Here is a 15,604-nt window from a genome sequence, read left to right on the forward strand (position 1 = left end):
GGAGGAACAAATAACGTGGAGACCTGAAAAGTGTGTGCACACATTGCAGAACTTCACAAGAAGGCAGCACGGTAACTTTAAACGACATCAGTTTCTCCGGGGACGAGAAACTTTTCGTTTAGCGCCACTTTTTTGCACTTTGGTAAAGTTGAGCTCTGCGCGGCTCGGAGTCCCCCACCTTGGAGCAGAAAGTCGGTCGGTGGTCGGCAGTTGGTCCTGCAGGAATGTCGCGACCAGAGAAACACGATTTTTATCGAGAGGAGGTGAACAAGACGATATGGGAAGTCCCGGAGCGGTACCAGAGACTGACCCCGGTTGGATCCGGCGCCTACGGATCTGTCTGGTAAATCGCCTTCCTCCAAAAAGTTCAGTTAGGTGAAGTTAGCCTGACTTGTCCATTCATTTAGACGAGGCCTGCGCTTCACAAGCTAATGGCGAGCAAGGTGGAGCCGCGGTGTCTGTTTGAGCAAGGAAAGCCCAGAACTTGCTATCTTTGACGTGTTACCGAGTTGTAATTATTAAGTGCTAATAAATTCCTGGCTGTGAACTAAGTATAGAAAGTCTGATCCACATGCACTGATCAGTGTGCATGTTAAGAGTCACACAAGTGTTCTGGTCTCCTCAGGTTACTCCGACCACATTTGTTCTGGATAAAGACATTTAATGCACATTGCACCGTTAGTGCAACAAATATAGCTGCTTGCTGCTAGGTAGGTTGTTTGAATGAACTCAATCCCTTCATATTGACGATGTGAGCACAGCTTCTGGATGTTTTTCTTATTAGGAACACAAGTGGAAAGTTGAGATGTCCACTTCACTGATCTTGCATGGATAAAGAAAGTCAGAGTGCTGTAATCTAAAACAATGAATAGACCAATAGATTGACTATTTGGCTATTTAAAAAAAAAAAATCTATAATAATAATAAGTGCAAACAGTTTTCTGTTTAAGTCACTGTGATGTTAGTATCTTTTACTTTTGTGGCTAACTTTAAAATAATGACTGAAAATGATCAACAGCTGCTAAAACCTCCCAAGTTGGTTGCTATGAAAACCAGCTGCTGTCTTCATGCAAATTTGATAGGCAGCCTCATCAAAACCTTAATGTTCTCTCAGTGTTGCCTTTCACTCTTGATAACTAGTTATATGTTAGGGAGCCCTGCAGTTAATGTTTGATACGTTATATACAAATCTGCAGCTCAGAGGTATTTGCATGCACAGCAGAGTGGAGATCTTGCCTCTTGAGGGTGGGTTTCCTTAATGTTGCCTAGCGGCAGTAAGGTCATCTTTGGCTGAATGGATCCTTTACATAGGTTTTTAATTAAATGGATTGTGCTGCTGATACGATCTGGGACACAACATAGTCAGTGGTACACTTCTTTTAGTGAGCAGATGTTTGTTTTGCAAATGGAAGAGGACAGCTGTGCTGTTGCTGGGCAATAGGATAATCTGTTGCTGGTCAGATTACTGTCAGCTCGCTGCTACTGCTGCACTGACTGTGATTGTTTTTATTATAACAGTGCGCTGGCTTGTATTGTTAGCAGTTACGTGATGACTTCAAGTTTACTGTAGCCAGTAATTTGAAACTGAAACTGAACAGCATGCTCTAAACTGTGTGGCAATGACGCACACCTGAACCCTGCTGCAGGTTGGTGGCTTTATCAGAAGTCGACTCCCATATCATCATACCTAATAAATCGAACGAGTTAAGGAGCGTCTTTGTCCAAGAAGCTTGCACAACTGAACACTGTTATGCGCAAATTGCTAAAGGACATAGTCTTTTTTAGATGTGTTCATACCACTTAAAAAATACTCGTTTTGTTTCGGTGAGGGTGCTGCCTAGATAGTGTCTGCATTATGTAAGACAAAGGATGACTGCACTGTTTTGACTTCCTTCAATCAAACACGAGGTCCTTCTTATGAGGGAGCTGATGGGATGATTTAATATCTAATACAGCTGTATGTGGGATTTACATTCCTGCATGCTCTTGAAATGGGTAAAAGCTCAGTGCAGCAGTGTATGTAGGGAAGAACAGTTAAGGTGACTCAAATATATGCTGAGGAATTGAACCAGAGACTAGAAAGATGCTTCGAGCCCTCTGTTTCTTGCTATGATGATAATCCCTGTATCCATTTTTATTATTAGGTTGGCATTGCTATAGGTGGTTTCTTTGTTAACCTTTAATATCGATTGATGTTGATGTGTCTGCGGGCACGCTGGTGTCCCCACAACAGTCACACGAGGCCATCCACAAGCCGTGACTCTGTTTAGGTGAGTTAAGCAGGGGTGGGGTGGGTGTTGCTTTTGGGTCAGAGACAGTTGGTTTTCAGAGCGGGGGATATGCTGCTGCCAGGGCTGCTTGCAGTCTGCTGAGAGATGGCATTTTCTGCTGATGTCGTGCTTTCCCCCCCAGCCTTCAGCAGCTCTTCCTGCAACCTACTTTGGTTTTTTGAGAGCAAACCCAGACTGAGCCACATGAAACGCTTCAGTTCCTCTGCCTGAAAAGGACGGGCTTGCTTTGATTAAAGCCACAGTCTTTCAGTGTTAAATAAATGCTGATCACTTGTTGGTTTTATTATCTAAATTGGTGTAAAAGTTAAGGTGTTTTCCCCGATGAGATTTAAGCTCACATGTATGCTTTTGACTTTTTTTTTAAACAGCTCCGCCATTGACATGGAGACCGGTTTGAAGGTCGCTGTGAAGAAGCTCTCTCGGCCTTTTCAGTCCATCGTCCACGCCAAAAGAACCTACAGAGAGCTGCAGCTGCTTAAACATATGAAACATGAAAACGTGAGTGACTTGTCTCTCTTCAATTTGTTCCGCCTGTTGAGAGCAAAGCCCTGCAGGTCTTTGCTCTTCAGTTTTGAGCTTAACAGTGTTTGTCTCATTCTTGCAGGTAATTGGCCTCTTAGATGTCTTCACCCCTGCCACCTCTCTGAAGGACTTCACCGACGTGTGAGTCGAATGTGCTTCTTTATGTTATCTTAAATTTAAAGTATCAGGGATTTTGCATAATTTAACAGTGATGTGAAGCTCAGCAGCCTTGAGTTTCTCAGCAGCCCACAATCCCGACTGTTCCTGGAAAACACCTGGAGGCACGCCAGGAGACTGAAAACACTGACAAACATTCTTTAGACTCTCTGCTATGTTAGTTATTCACTCACTGGCTGTAGCCAGCCTCTTCATCACCAGCTTCCTTCCTTCTGTTTCCTGATTTCTGGTTTTGTGGAACATGTAGTACATGCCCTGGTTTACAGAAAAACAGGTAGTTATTGTTTGTTGATGTTAAAATCTCTTGGAAATTGGAAGTGAACAGCTTAGCAGTGACTCAGCATGCAGTTGTGCGTGCTGCCTTGCTTGTTATTGGTGGCGTGTCACTCTGTTTTTTCTTCTTCTTTCTTTTTGTTCTTGACACTCAAAGTTCAAACTGTAGCAGATTCCAGGGAGCACCTCATCCAACAAGTGAATGCTTAGAGTCACTCACTTATTTATGATTTCATACTGAAAATGTCCCTGTATTATTGACCCATCCTATTTACTTCATTATCTGAACCAAGCGATACTGGAAGCATTATCGCCGATATCTAAAATTCATGAAGGTCAGTGTGGCAGCAAACTGCACATCCTGGGAGCATACAGCGGCTAAAGTAAACATTGAAAACAACACCAGTTTTCTAAGTAAAGTCTGAAGGTGCTATTGACATGTCATTTCTCACCAGATGTTGGCAACAATCCACACATTCAAAGAAATCAAACCATAGATGTCCATAAATTCACTTACATGTAACAATAAGAAAAAATAAAGAAAAAAGCATTGAACACATGAAGAAAAGGAGGTGTAGAAAGTCATGACACCGGCTAAAATGTATCAGTAGTTAGAAAGCAATCCTGCTATTGGTGCAAATTAATATCAGCTTGTTCAGTCCCAAGTGATGACCTAAGGTGTCACACCATAAAACCAGTGAACTCTCTCAAGACCTTTGCAGCCTTACTGTTGTAAGACATGATGCCACTGATTACAGAAGACTTTCTGAAATACTGAAGGTTCCAGTGAGCATCATGTGTGGGGCTGTTTTTCAGCAACACATCACTGGCACGCTTCATATAAGGATCACTGGAGAAATGTAATGACACATTATTGATTATGAAGATGAAACGAGGGTGGATGTTTCATCGCGGTAATGATCTCAAACATACAGCGAGAGAGGAAAAAATTAAGCTGCTAGAATGGTAGCCAATCATCTGACCTGAATCCAATTGAAAGTCTGTGGAAAGAACTAAAGCCCAGAGTTCACTGAAGGGGCACACAGTGCCTGCAGGATTTGAAGAATGGACCAAAATCCCACTTGAGCAATACATGCGACTAGTTTCCTCCATACATGGGGCGTCTTGAAGCTGTAATCACCAGCAAAGACTTTTGCAAGAAATGTTAGATAAACTTCAGCAAGCATGTTCAATACATTTTCCCTGTGTCATTTTTCATTGGTTGGTTTGCATGGATAGGTTGTTGGTGAGATTTTCATGTCAATGCCACCTTTACAGATATATTTGGTGACACGTTTAATGTTTGTTTTACCTACTTTATATAGGTTGGTTCTCGGCTGCATCACAAACCTCTAATTTGAGATTTGCTACCAATTACTTGAAAATGTTGGACATTTGCACTGGGCTCTCTATTACTGCTCTACTGGCTGAAGTAAGAAGCAGTAACAAATATGGAAATAAACTCTATCCACTTGTGGAAAGATAAGTTTGTTGGGCAGTCTGTCCTGGGATTTCCCCAGGAAATTATTTGGCTGAGACAGTAGGTCAGTCAGCTCTCTGTGGAGGTGAGTAATTGGAGGGTGACTAAGTCTAACTATGCAATAATCAAATGAATTAATTTATGTAGTTTTCTGTGAAAGTGTCTGTCCTCAGTTTTGTTAAAGGTTATGTGTTACTTTTGCATCAGCTTTTTAATAAAATTTTAAGTTCATATAACTAGAGTCCTAAGCAACAGGGAGTCCTGCAACAGAGCCCTGATCTCAACATCAGTCAGTTTATCCAGGTTCATGTGAAGAAAGAGGAATAAATGAGACTTTTTCCTTGGAACACCAAACCTTCTTTGAAGAGCATCATGTGATTTGAAGTGCCGTGAAACTTGCATGACGTTGTGTTTATAGTGCAACACACAAGCTAGATTTTTTTTTTCTCATAATCATTTGGAGGTATATCACAGTTTTATTCTTGTAATAATTTATAAGGATCATGCAGCCTGTGTTTGGTCTCAGGATAGAAGAAAATAACAACGCTGTGTTCAATATTTGATCTCAAGCTTCTCTGACAGCTCAGTCAGATCACAGTTAACACAATTTAAATTCAGAGTGTGGAAAAGGCTTCTGATAGATGACTCAGGCTCATGCAGAGATTTGAAGTGTAGTGAAGTTTTCTCATTTTTCATCCATCATCTTCCCGAGTATCTCCCCCTCTCTGACGTATTGTGTCTGCACAACCTTTTGAAAGTTGATAAAATCTTTGTGCAATATTTTTCCTAAACTTTTTTCCCCCCCTCTATGATATCGGACATTTAAAATTGCAGCGGTACAGCAGTGCAGTGGTTAGCACTCTTACCTCACAGCTGGAAGGCTCTGGGTCTGAGCCTGTGGGTCGGCTGGGGACTTCAGAGTGGAGTTTGACACTCCACACTTCCTGTGTTGCAGTTTTCCCAGTTCTTCAGTGTCCTCTCAGAGTCCAGAGAGTATTGGTAGTTTTTAAATTGATTACAGGGGGGTAGATGCCATACCCTGCCTCTTGTAGGGATATGTTCCAGCCTCTGATGACCCAGTGGTTAAGAAATTGGTTGGATGAATTGCAACAGACTGTATATAAAAGATGGGCAGAGCCAATATGACATCACTCATTGCTTTCTAAATTCTGCATTTTGGAGCATCACTGCTGGTGTTTAGGCACCAGCGTGTTAAATTTGTTTTGAGCCAGAAGTGACCATATTTGGACGAGAAGGTCGAGTGCAGGGTTGCCAGCTAAGGCGTGTGCGCTTCTTTGCCACAGAACAGAGGGACTTTTAAACTTAACCAAAACCTAACAGTGAAAGAAATGCTATAAAAATCACTTTATAAGAATCGGTCCATTTACCATAAAGTTGCAATGAAGGGATAAAACACTAAAAGAGGGTAAAACTACTTTCTTATACTTGGCCATCATCAGGTTTTCAATGTATGTAAATTTGGAATTTTAATATTAAAGTCTTAAGGATTATATTTATTTATTTATTATTTTTGTTTATTTTTTTGCTTTTTAAGTCTCCAGTGGCCCCTTTAAGAATGGCATGTTATTTAGTTATTGATTTATTGTTTTGTTAGCATTTATTTCTTAGCCCAGCGGCTGTAGTTTGTGGTTTTCACTCATTAAAGTCCATTAGGTCTTGGTAGGTTTATGTAAACACGATTCATGTCCATGCAGCATCATTTCAAACCACATGTGCTCATCTCTGCTGCAGGCTTGCAGCTCGAAGTGTGACGCACTGAAATGTGGAATAAACTGTTTGCAGTTGCATTGCTTCTTGGGTAATGTAGGCACAGGGCCTTTGAAAGGGAAGACAAATGTATGACTAACAAAATAAGAGGGCCCACAACGCTAAACTGCTGAAGTAGACTCATTGAAACTGAACACTTTAATGACTTGCTGGAATTTTGTCTTCATACTTCGAGTGGCAGCATCTGTGTGCTGTTGTAATGGAGAGCCGTCCACTCAAGAAGCCCTGCCCTCCTCCCAGAAAAGCATAATGGTATGGAGGACTCAAGGCAATGCAAGGTCACACATGTAGAGCACATGTAAAGCTTGGACCCCTGTGGGAAAGAGAACAGGGGGTGAGTCAGTGGGCTGGCATGTCTTTTGCAGTGTTTGGCACTGTTCTCCAGTGCATATCTGCCAAACGCTGTAAAGTTTCTGCATGCAACGTAAAAATGTCAACTGTGCAGGTGCTCTGGGTATGACCCTGAGACTCCTCAGCGCTCTAGCCATGCCCCTCTTTCTTTAGGAGAGAGGAGAAGAGAGGTCACTATTCATATTTTATATACGTGTGTGTATCTATCCCCCCCCCAGGCGAATGAACTTAGGCGAGTGTCTGTGTCCTTATGTCTGCAGCTGAGAACAAGTTCAAGCACAACCAGATGCTATTTTAAGCCCTCGTTCTCTGTACTGTGTGAGAATAGAAGAGTATTCATGAAACGGGTATTTGTTGTGCAGCGGACTGACGAAGCAGCACGTGGCTCTGTGAGTTTTGGCTCCAAAAGTGCTCGTCTAGCATCCCGCTGCAGACTCCTTCCATAAGTGCTGTTTGGGCATTTTAAACAGCTTTGGGATTAGATTTGAATTATCCACTGATGCAGTACTATTAAGCCCATTTATCTGGGGTGTGTTGTTAAATGACATTCCATTTGTGAAGGGCTTGGCCTTTCGGTGCCTCTCGAGAGACGTGAAAGTGAAAAGAAGTAGCAGCTAAACCGGTTTAAGCTCACATAGCCATATGGGGAAATTAGGCACAGGCTGCAAACAGCTCTGAAATTATTAGTTTGGAAGTGCAAATACATTTTATGACATTAGTATTTTTTTTCTTTTTTTAATGACGTGAGAAACACTGGCATGGCTTCTGACACTTGTCTGTTTAAGCTGGGACAACAATCTTTTCTGCTTTGGCAGGTATCTCGTGACTCATCTAATGGGGGCAGATCTCAACAACATAGTCAAATGTCAAAAGCTCACCGATGACCACGTGCAGTTTCTCATATACCAGATCCTCCGAGGATTAAAGGTGAGCTTAAAGGAATGATTGAAGTTGTGGAAAACGTGCTTATTTCCTTCCTTTTCTTGAGCAAGATAAAGATTGATGCCACCCTCATATCTGGTCAGCTTAGCAAATGCTAGAGTCCTAAGTGTCTGCTAGCTAACCTGGGCAAGCAAAATGTATTCGTATAGCACTTTTCACAGACAAAAATCAGAAAGTGCTTCACAATAAATGCAACTCTCCCTTTCCTGTCCTTAGTGGTCGGACTGTGTTGGAGATTCTAGTGAAATCTCTTCAGGTTTGCTGTGGTTTAGAGCAGGGGTGTCAAACGTATGGCCCGTGGACAATTATATCTGGCCTGTGAGATAATTTCATATGTCAGTTATTAATGGCCGGGTTGTATGTAGCAGCCTAATCTTCAGCCCTGCTGAGAATCCATGCAGGCAGGGATGGGGCTTTAATTTGATGGGCACACCATGTGGCCAAATACATGCAAAGACAGACTGGGATCATACCATTATTGAAAGAAGGAAGGGGGGCAGACGTTCCAAGACGACAAGTGTAGTGGTACAGGCCGGGTAACCAGAGAGACGGGGCAACCGGATTTTAATGCAAGCGTGTTGGGGAAAAGTGATGAAATGAATAAAATGAGCAGCACCTGGCTGCATTTCAATGATATTGAAGATTACAAAGCTTAGCACAGAGCCATGGCTCAGTGTCTGACAGGCCTGAATGTTAAGAAGTTTGATCTGCTGCTTACCACAAACAGCCTCAAGCAGAAATTTTGGACTTTTAACTTTATTTTCGTAGGTTTTACAGCTTTTCCTACTGATAAAAACTTCCCTTATTGTCATTCACACTACGCAAAGTAATTAAGCAATAAACATTTAACCTGTTGAACCCCATCAGGGGGGAGAACATCTGGTTTAACGGGATGTACCTTCAGATCTGTTATTTAAACACAGACACCTATGGCATTCACAGAAAGGTCAGAATGTCAGCAAAAAGCCCACAAAACCATTTCAACAACCACCTAATGGCTAAAACAACAAACGATTAAAAAACAGGTCAACAGATTCTGCAAAAACATGTAAACACAAAGCGCAGAGCCCCCCTTCTGTTTACTGAAAGTCACCATCTCTCAGTTTTGTCTCTCTTTGACCAAAACTCACTGAACCAGAAGCAAAAGATGACATTTGAAACGCATTGTAATGAATTCCCTCTTACCTCTGCTGTGATAAAATCCCACTTCCTGCACAGCTTTGTCTCTCTGTGTGTTTAAAGACCGCTTTCTCATCAAAAATCTTCTTTTTTTAATGTCTTATTTGCTTGGTCACCAGTCTACCATTGTGTACAGTGTTGTCGGCCGCCAAGGTTAGAATCACTCCTGAGTTCCACCTGTGTGTACTTTCAGTGGAGTGAGGATTTTACCTATTGTCTTAACTGTGTTCAGTTACAAATCATGTTTACTCAAGCTTCACTGCTCTTGTTACGGTAAAAACGAAATTGGCAGATAGCGTCACAGATGAGTTATTGTCTTTATTAATAGTTAGTTTAGGTAAACAACAAGTTCTTTCTGGCATTCAGGCGGTGCTTATACACTAAACCTGTTCTGAGGTACTAGGAAAAGGATTTCACCTTTCAACTGAGATGTGTTTGTGAATCTGCTTTGGTCCGAGTGGCATAAATTTTGTCTTCAGACCGATCTTTTTTGTGACTGCATGACAAAGCACCAACTACAACTGCACCACAGGTGGCAGAGGTTCAAGAAGTATAACAGGAATGGTGACTCGGCTCTTGTATCTACAGCTGTCCGTGTCCACAACAGAGTGTAATCAAGGCCTTAGCTGCCCTCCATGTTTCCATTCTCTACTGTAGGCAAAGATGACCTTCTCCTAGCGCCATATATTTAATGTACAGATATGAGAGTGGTATCATTATATTATCTACCTCTAAGCAAGGAGTTCCTTCAGTGATTCTTATCTAATGTTTTTACATCGTGTCCTGTATCTCCTGATGTGTTTTGTGTTAAATCAGTCCATCTGTAAACACATGATGTAATCTGACACGTCTGCTCCCGTCTCTCTGCAGTATATTCACTCAGCAGGCATCATCCATCGAGTAAGTGCTGTTTCATTTTATAGTAACTTTTGTCAGACAATCGTTGAACAGGAGGACATGAAGTGTCCCGGGGTTTGACTTCTTTCACTTTGCAGAGTCAGACTTGTTAATCCTGTGAAAAGAAAGGAAGTCATAACACTTTGACTTTAGATTTAATTTTAATGATGTAAGACTCATCTTTTAACAAAGAACAGATTTACTTCATCTCACCATCTTGGTTTAAATTACCACAGGATTTAAAACCAAGTAACCTTGCAGTGAATGAAGACTGTGAGCTGAAGGTCAGTGAAGCGCTGCTTTTATTTGAAACATCAGTTTATCTCAAAACTGCCTACAAAAGTAAATGATTTGTTTGTATTTTTTAAGTCTTGCTTTTTTTTTTTTTTTGGCATCTAAATTGTTGTCAGATTTTGGACTTTGGTCTGGCACGACACACCGACGATGAGATGACCGGCTACGTGGCGACCCGCTGGTACCGTGCCCCAGAGATCATGTTGAACTGGATGCATTACAACATGACAGGTAGACGGCATAAAGAAGCTCCCTTCTGTGATCCGTCTGTAAATAGAAGAGTGTTCTGGGTATAATGTCTGTGTCCTTCTGTGTTTCAGTGGATATTTGGTCTGTGGGATGTATAATGGCAGAACTTCTCACTGGACGTGCTCTGTTTCCCGGCACTGACCGTATCCTTTTCATCTGACAGTTCGCGGTGCACACCATGAACTCCTGCAGCTGACAAACAATTTACATAACAAATTAAACTGATCCAACACACACAGATGATGACGTAGAGGCGCGCTGATTTGTCTGCAATAAATCTGCAATACTGCTTTTCTCCGTCCTCACACGGAAAGCCGCCTTTCCTTTTCAACACGACTCTGCCTGAGGCGTTTTCTCATGAAGAGCGATCACACATTTTTCTCACTTGACACATGCACCTCTGAGTAATTTTTCCACTTTGGCACTATGACTCTTTCTATATTTTAAGTGTGTATCTTTGGCTCAGGTACACTTTCAGTCTGTCTTTCCTTGCACCACCCTATTTCTTTCTCTCTTTTCTTTTGCCAGTATTTGGTAGCTAACTGCTGAGCTTGTAAGCAAGCGCTCCACTAGGCTGCCCACCGCCTCCAATCATTTTCTATTAAAAGCACCCAATATAAACGAATTCAATGTCTTCCACAGGAAACATCTCAGATTCCTCTTTTCGCTCCTGTGTGTGAAATGTAAAGATGATGGGATTGATTATTACATAGCTTCAAAGGAGGTCAGATTACAGATGTCCCCATGTGCAGCGTCTGGTCTTCCTTTACCGTGTGCTGGTAGATATTGATCAGTTGAAGTTAATCATGCTGCTCGTCGGAAAACCAGGTCCAGAGCTCTTGAAGAAAATCTCTTCAGAGTCTGTGAGTTCACAAAGCTGTGCAAGTTTTGTTTTGTTTTTTTCTCCCCCCTCTCCGTCGAACTGTATTTCTACTCTAAACTCTGCACTCTGTGGTTCAGCTGGAAATATCTGCTTTGTAATGACAGCATGTTTTTCACCCTCTAGCCTTGTGGGTGTGCTTTGCTTCCTCTGAAGAGCATTAAGCAGTGTTTGCTGTGAGATTATTGTTACACAGGTGATTTCATCTTTCACTGTGTGCCTGTAATGAGAAGTGTTGTCATGCGTCTTTCCTCTAATTCTGAGGATGCTTAAGCTTTAGTTTTGTTTTTTTCTGGGCTCAAAGCTTGGAGACTCGTGACCTGGAGTTTAGCCCCAGACACAGCTTCTTAACTAACTCTGCTCTGTCACTATACTCCCCTTGACACAAACTTCAAAGATATAAACCAGCTTCAGCACATACTGCGTCTGACAGGGACGCCCACAGCAACTCTAATGAACAGGATGCCCAGCTATGAGGTGAGGAGGATACAGAGGTACTTTCTTGAGAGCGGACTAGCAGCGGGCGGACAGTCAGACTTTCCTCAGAATTTGTGCTTATGTTGATGGTTTCCACACTAACACATCCTAAAATAGAACAAAAGCAACAAGAAGCACTCAGAGCGCAAACCTCCACCAAGACAGCTCACCCCCTAAACATTATTTATGTACATGTGTAGCATTCACTCAATTGTTTTACAAAAATCCAAACGTTACTTGTGCATGAATAACTTGAGCTTCTTATTTAATAATATTCTACAGTATATTTCCAACTATCTAGGCAGCTCATTCTCCTTCTCTTCTCTTCACTTTCTTGAAAAATAAAACACATTTTAGGCTCAACTTATAAGAAAGGTAGATATAAAAATGAGGTCAGAGGTCAAATGTGACATATTTGGATGCAAACTATTATGTTGATATTTAGAATTCCAGTATACCAGTATCTCTTCTTAAATGTTGCCAATACAAAGGTAGTGGAATTTGAATCATAGTTTTAAAGATAAAAGATATTTTTAGGTCAGAGATCCAAAGTAATGTGATATTTTGAACCCTCATTATCATTATATGCCTATATGTTGTCTATACAAACAGTGGCAGTAAGCTATATATTATCACTTTAGCCTTCAGATCAATCTGTTGAACTTGAAGCAGAGGTTAGAGGTCAAATGTCTTTATACAGTACTTTTACCACACCTGTAAGAATTATAAGTTATGAGACTTTTTTTCAATAAATAATGAAAATGACCTTGAAGACCTTGGTGGATGTAAACTTTTCGATCTATCATGTTTACAGACAGAATGACACGCCCATAAACGCTACCAATAAGATAACCGCCATGGCGGAGGTATTAATATTTGAAGCCACATTTTAAAAAGAGCTTCAAGGTTTAAGGAAAACTCAAACTCCTTTTGAGGCAAGTGGGGCGCAAGGAGGAACTAGACCTCTTGGGGCAAAAAGCTCGAATTAAACACAGAATTTTACCGTTTCAGTCACTCCTGTGTCGTGTGACGTGCTTGCTGGACGTGGTTATGACAGTGATTTGCAAAAAGCACCTTGAGTTGGATTTAAAAAAAGTGCACTTCTCGATTTAAATGTTAAGATTACTAACAGCATTTTGATGTTCAGTGTTTTTTCTTTTTTTCCCGCTTAGAAAGGTGCCATCTTCTTCCACCATAACACTTTTATTTTCAAACCACACGTTGAATTACATGAGAGGTTTATTATGAAGAGTATTATGATTGTAATACTTTTTCTTTGCTTCCCTAATAGACAAAGACAACAGTCCTTTCTTTTTACAGGATACTTGGTTTATTATTTTTTAAACTTTATTATAATTATTTAAAAATATTTATTAAAAGCCATTATAAGAATTGGATATTGGAAACAAGGTTTGCAGTGTAAACACTTGCACTCATAGGCACTAATGGGTTTTTGACTGCATGTGTCTCACTTCAGGCAAAGAGTCGAACTCTGTAGCAATACATAATACAAGCTCAAGTTCCTCAATAATTCTTCATTAATCTAGTTTTAAAGATGCTCTAATTATCACAAGAGGAACTTGTTGACTGTAAACTGCACTCATCAGGAAACGCAGCACAGATGTGGATAGATCGAAAAGCCGAACAGGCTGGAAAAAGTTAAATGAAATAATGTGTCACGACATGTTGCTGTTGGTAGGAACTCATGTTTGGTTTACTCTGTTGATGTGTCTTCACAGGCCAGAAACTACATCAGCTCCTTGCCACACATGCCCAAGAGGAGCTTTGCTGATGTATTTATTGGCGCCAACCCACTCGGTAATGCCAAAGAAAACCTGGTTTTTTTCCTATGATTTACAAAGTTTACATAAAGAAACAATGGGATTGAGTGTGATTCAGTCATGTTTACATGCGGATGTGTTTTTAAGCTGTGGATCTTCTGGAGAGAATGCTGGTTCTGGATACGGATAAGAGGATAACTGCAGCTGAAGCTCTGGCCCACCCCTACTTCGGTCAATACCACGATCCAGACGACGAGCCTGAAGCCGAGCCTTACGACCAGAGCTTCGAGAGCCGGGAGCTGCAGATCGATGAGTGGAAACGTACGTCTTCTCACGCTAAAACTGACAGCATGCTGATGTATTCCTCGGTAAAGAAACAAATCATCTTCTCCTTTTTTGCAGGATTAACCTTTGAGGAGGTGTGCAGTTTCCAGCCACCTAGCTTTGATGATGAGGATGACGCAGAGTAACGAGACGCGGCACCAGTTCAACTCAAGCTTTTGACTACATAACTCATGCTTTAAAGTCTCAGACACACATCAGCCCTTATTAGTCTATTGAGAAAACATAACCAGAAAACATAAGAAAAAAGTTGTTATTCTTATTTATAAATGACTTGATGTTGGTCAGCTGCTGGAAAACGTCCCTTCTCGCCAACAACTAAAATAGTTTTCTATTTAATATTTAGACTTTATTTCGACTCCTCACTGTGACGCTGAGATGCTGAAACACTTTGACCTATTGCTGTGCTAGTTTTTGTTTTTTGATTAATTTATGGATGAGCATTTTTCTGTTAGTTGAAAAAGGAGTTTGCTAGTGAACCACTTCCAAGCAGTTGCCCCCGATTCTTGAATTTTTGTGACAGATGTACATTTCTGTGTTTTTAGGTGTTTGACAATTGGGACAATGTGCCTTCTCTGTGCAGTCACTGAACTTTAATGCTCACCAACTAGATTTCTCACATTTTACTGTTCAATTTGATTAATTTAGTTAGATGAAATCTGAGCCTTTTCCTATGTAAGGTTTTATTATTATTATTTTTTCACCAAGGCCCATAAATATGAAGAGAAATCTGCATAGTACATGCTTTGCTCAAATTGTGTAAATATATATGTTCCATGTTTTTTAAAATTTCACACGTTTTGAAGCAATCACTGTTAGCATGTACGTCAAGACATTGTGTGTGTTCGCTAGTGTGTTGTTGGTTTATATGAATTTAAGTGTCGTGCCATAGCTTTTAATAAAAATGCAGCTTAAATGTGTAAAAGGAGGGATTTGTATTTATACTTTGTGGAGCTGGTATTTATAAGCAATCGAAGGATCCCTTGAGCTATTTTCAATTTTGCAGAGTAACTACTGCTTTAAGTCCTTTGTTTAACAAAATAAAGACTTATTTCTAAGAGATTGTTTTGTTTTTAATTTTTTATCCTTATTTCCAAGCCAATCACTTATCTCTAACTATGATGCCTTACCATGATTCATGGACTTGTGGAATCACCTTTAGCAGTAAATTGAAGTAATAGTTTTCTGTGTGATTACCAGCCTCTCACATCATTGAGGAGGAATTTGCGTCAGTTCGTTGAGGTTTGTGGGTATTAATTTACGCACAGCCCTTTTACGGACCCAGCACAGCATATCAGTTAGGGCTGGACCATTGCAACAACTTAAGCCATTCTTTTGTAGATTTGCTGCTATGCTTGAGATCAGTGTAGTATTGCATGAGGCAAACTTTGGCTGTCAGACAGACAGCCTCACATTTATCTCTAGTATATACACACGCACACACACACACAAATTCATGGTCACCTCAATGACTGCAAGGTATCCATGTGCTGTGGATGCAACACAAACCCAAATCACCACTTGCCCACCACCGTGCTGGTAGAATTATGGCTTGCTCTGTATTATGTCCCTAAAACCTAATATGAATTTATCAAATATGCATTCCCCCAGTACATTTAAAATAAATAACTAAATTATATTTTTCACTTTTTGTTTGCAGTGTGACAATTTCAGTTGCATA

At 40.8% G+C, this 15,604-nt stretch overlaps 1 protein-coding gene across 2 annotated transcripts; it reads left to right on the forward strand.

Annotated features, from left to right (window-relative positions):
- mapk14a (mitogen-activated protein kinase 14a) lies at positions 1 to 14,983 on the forward strand (the record flags this gene model as incomplete). 2 transcript variants are annotated; one of them, XM_005914867.2, is given in 12 exon segments in its annotated part: positions 1 to 343; positions 2,660 to 2,789; positions 2,896 to 2,954; positions 7,698 to 7,809; positions 9,874 to 9,903; positions 10,137 to 10,184; positions 10,311 to 10,425; positions 10,515 to 10,586; positions 11,227 to 11,306; positions 13,540 to 13,618; positions 13,729 to 13,902; positions 13,984 to 14,983. In XM_005914867.2, coding segments are annotated over 12 exon segments (1,086 nt in total). In that variant the 3' UTR covers positions 14,052 to 14,983.
- Positions 14,984 to 15,604: the final 621 nt, after the last annotated feature.

Source organism: Haplochromis burtoni, unplaced genomic scaffold (genome assembly GCF_018398535.1).
Source record: "Haplochromis burtoni strain Fernald_Lab_line unplaced genomic scaffold, NCSU_Asbu1 Contig_9, whole genome shotgun sequence".
In the NCBI taxonomy this organism is placed as follows: Eukaryota; Metazoa; Chordata; class Actinopteri; order Cichliformes; family Cichlidae; genus Haplochromis; species Haplochromis burtoni.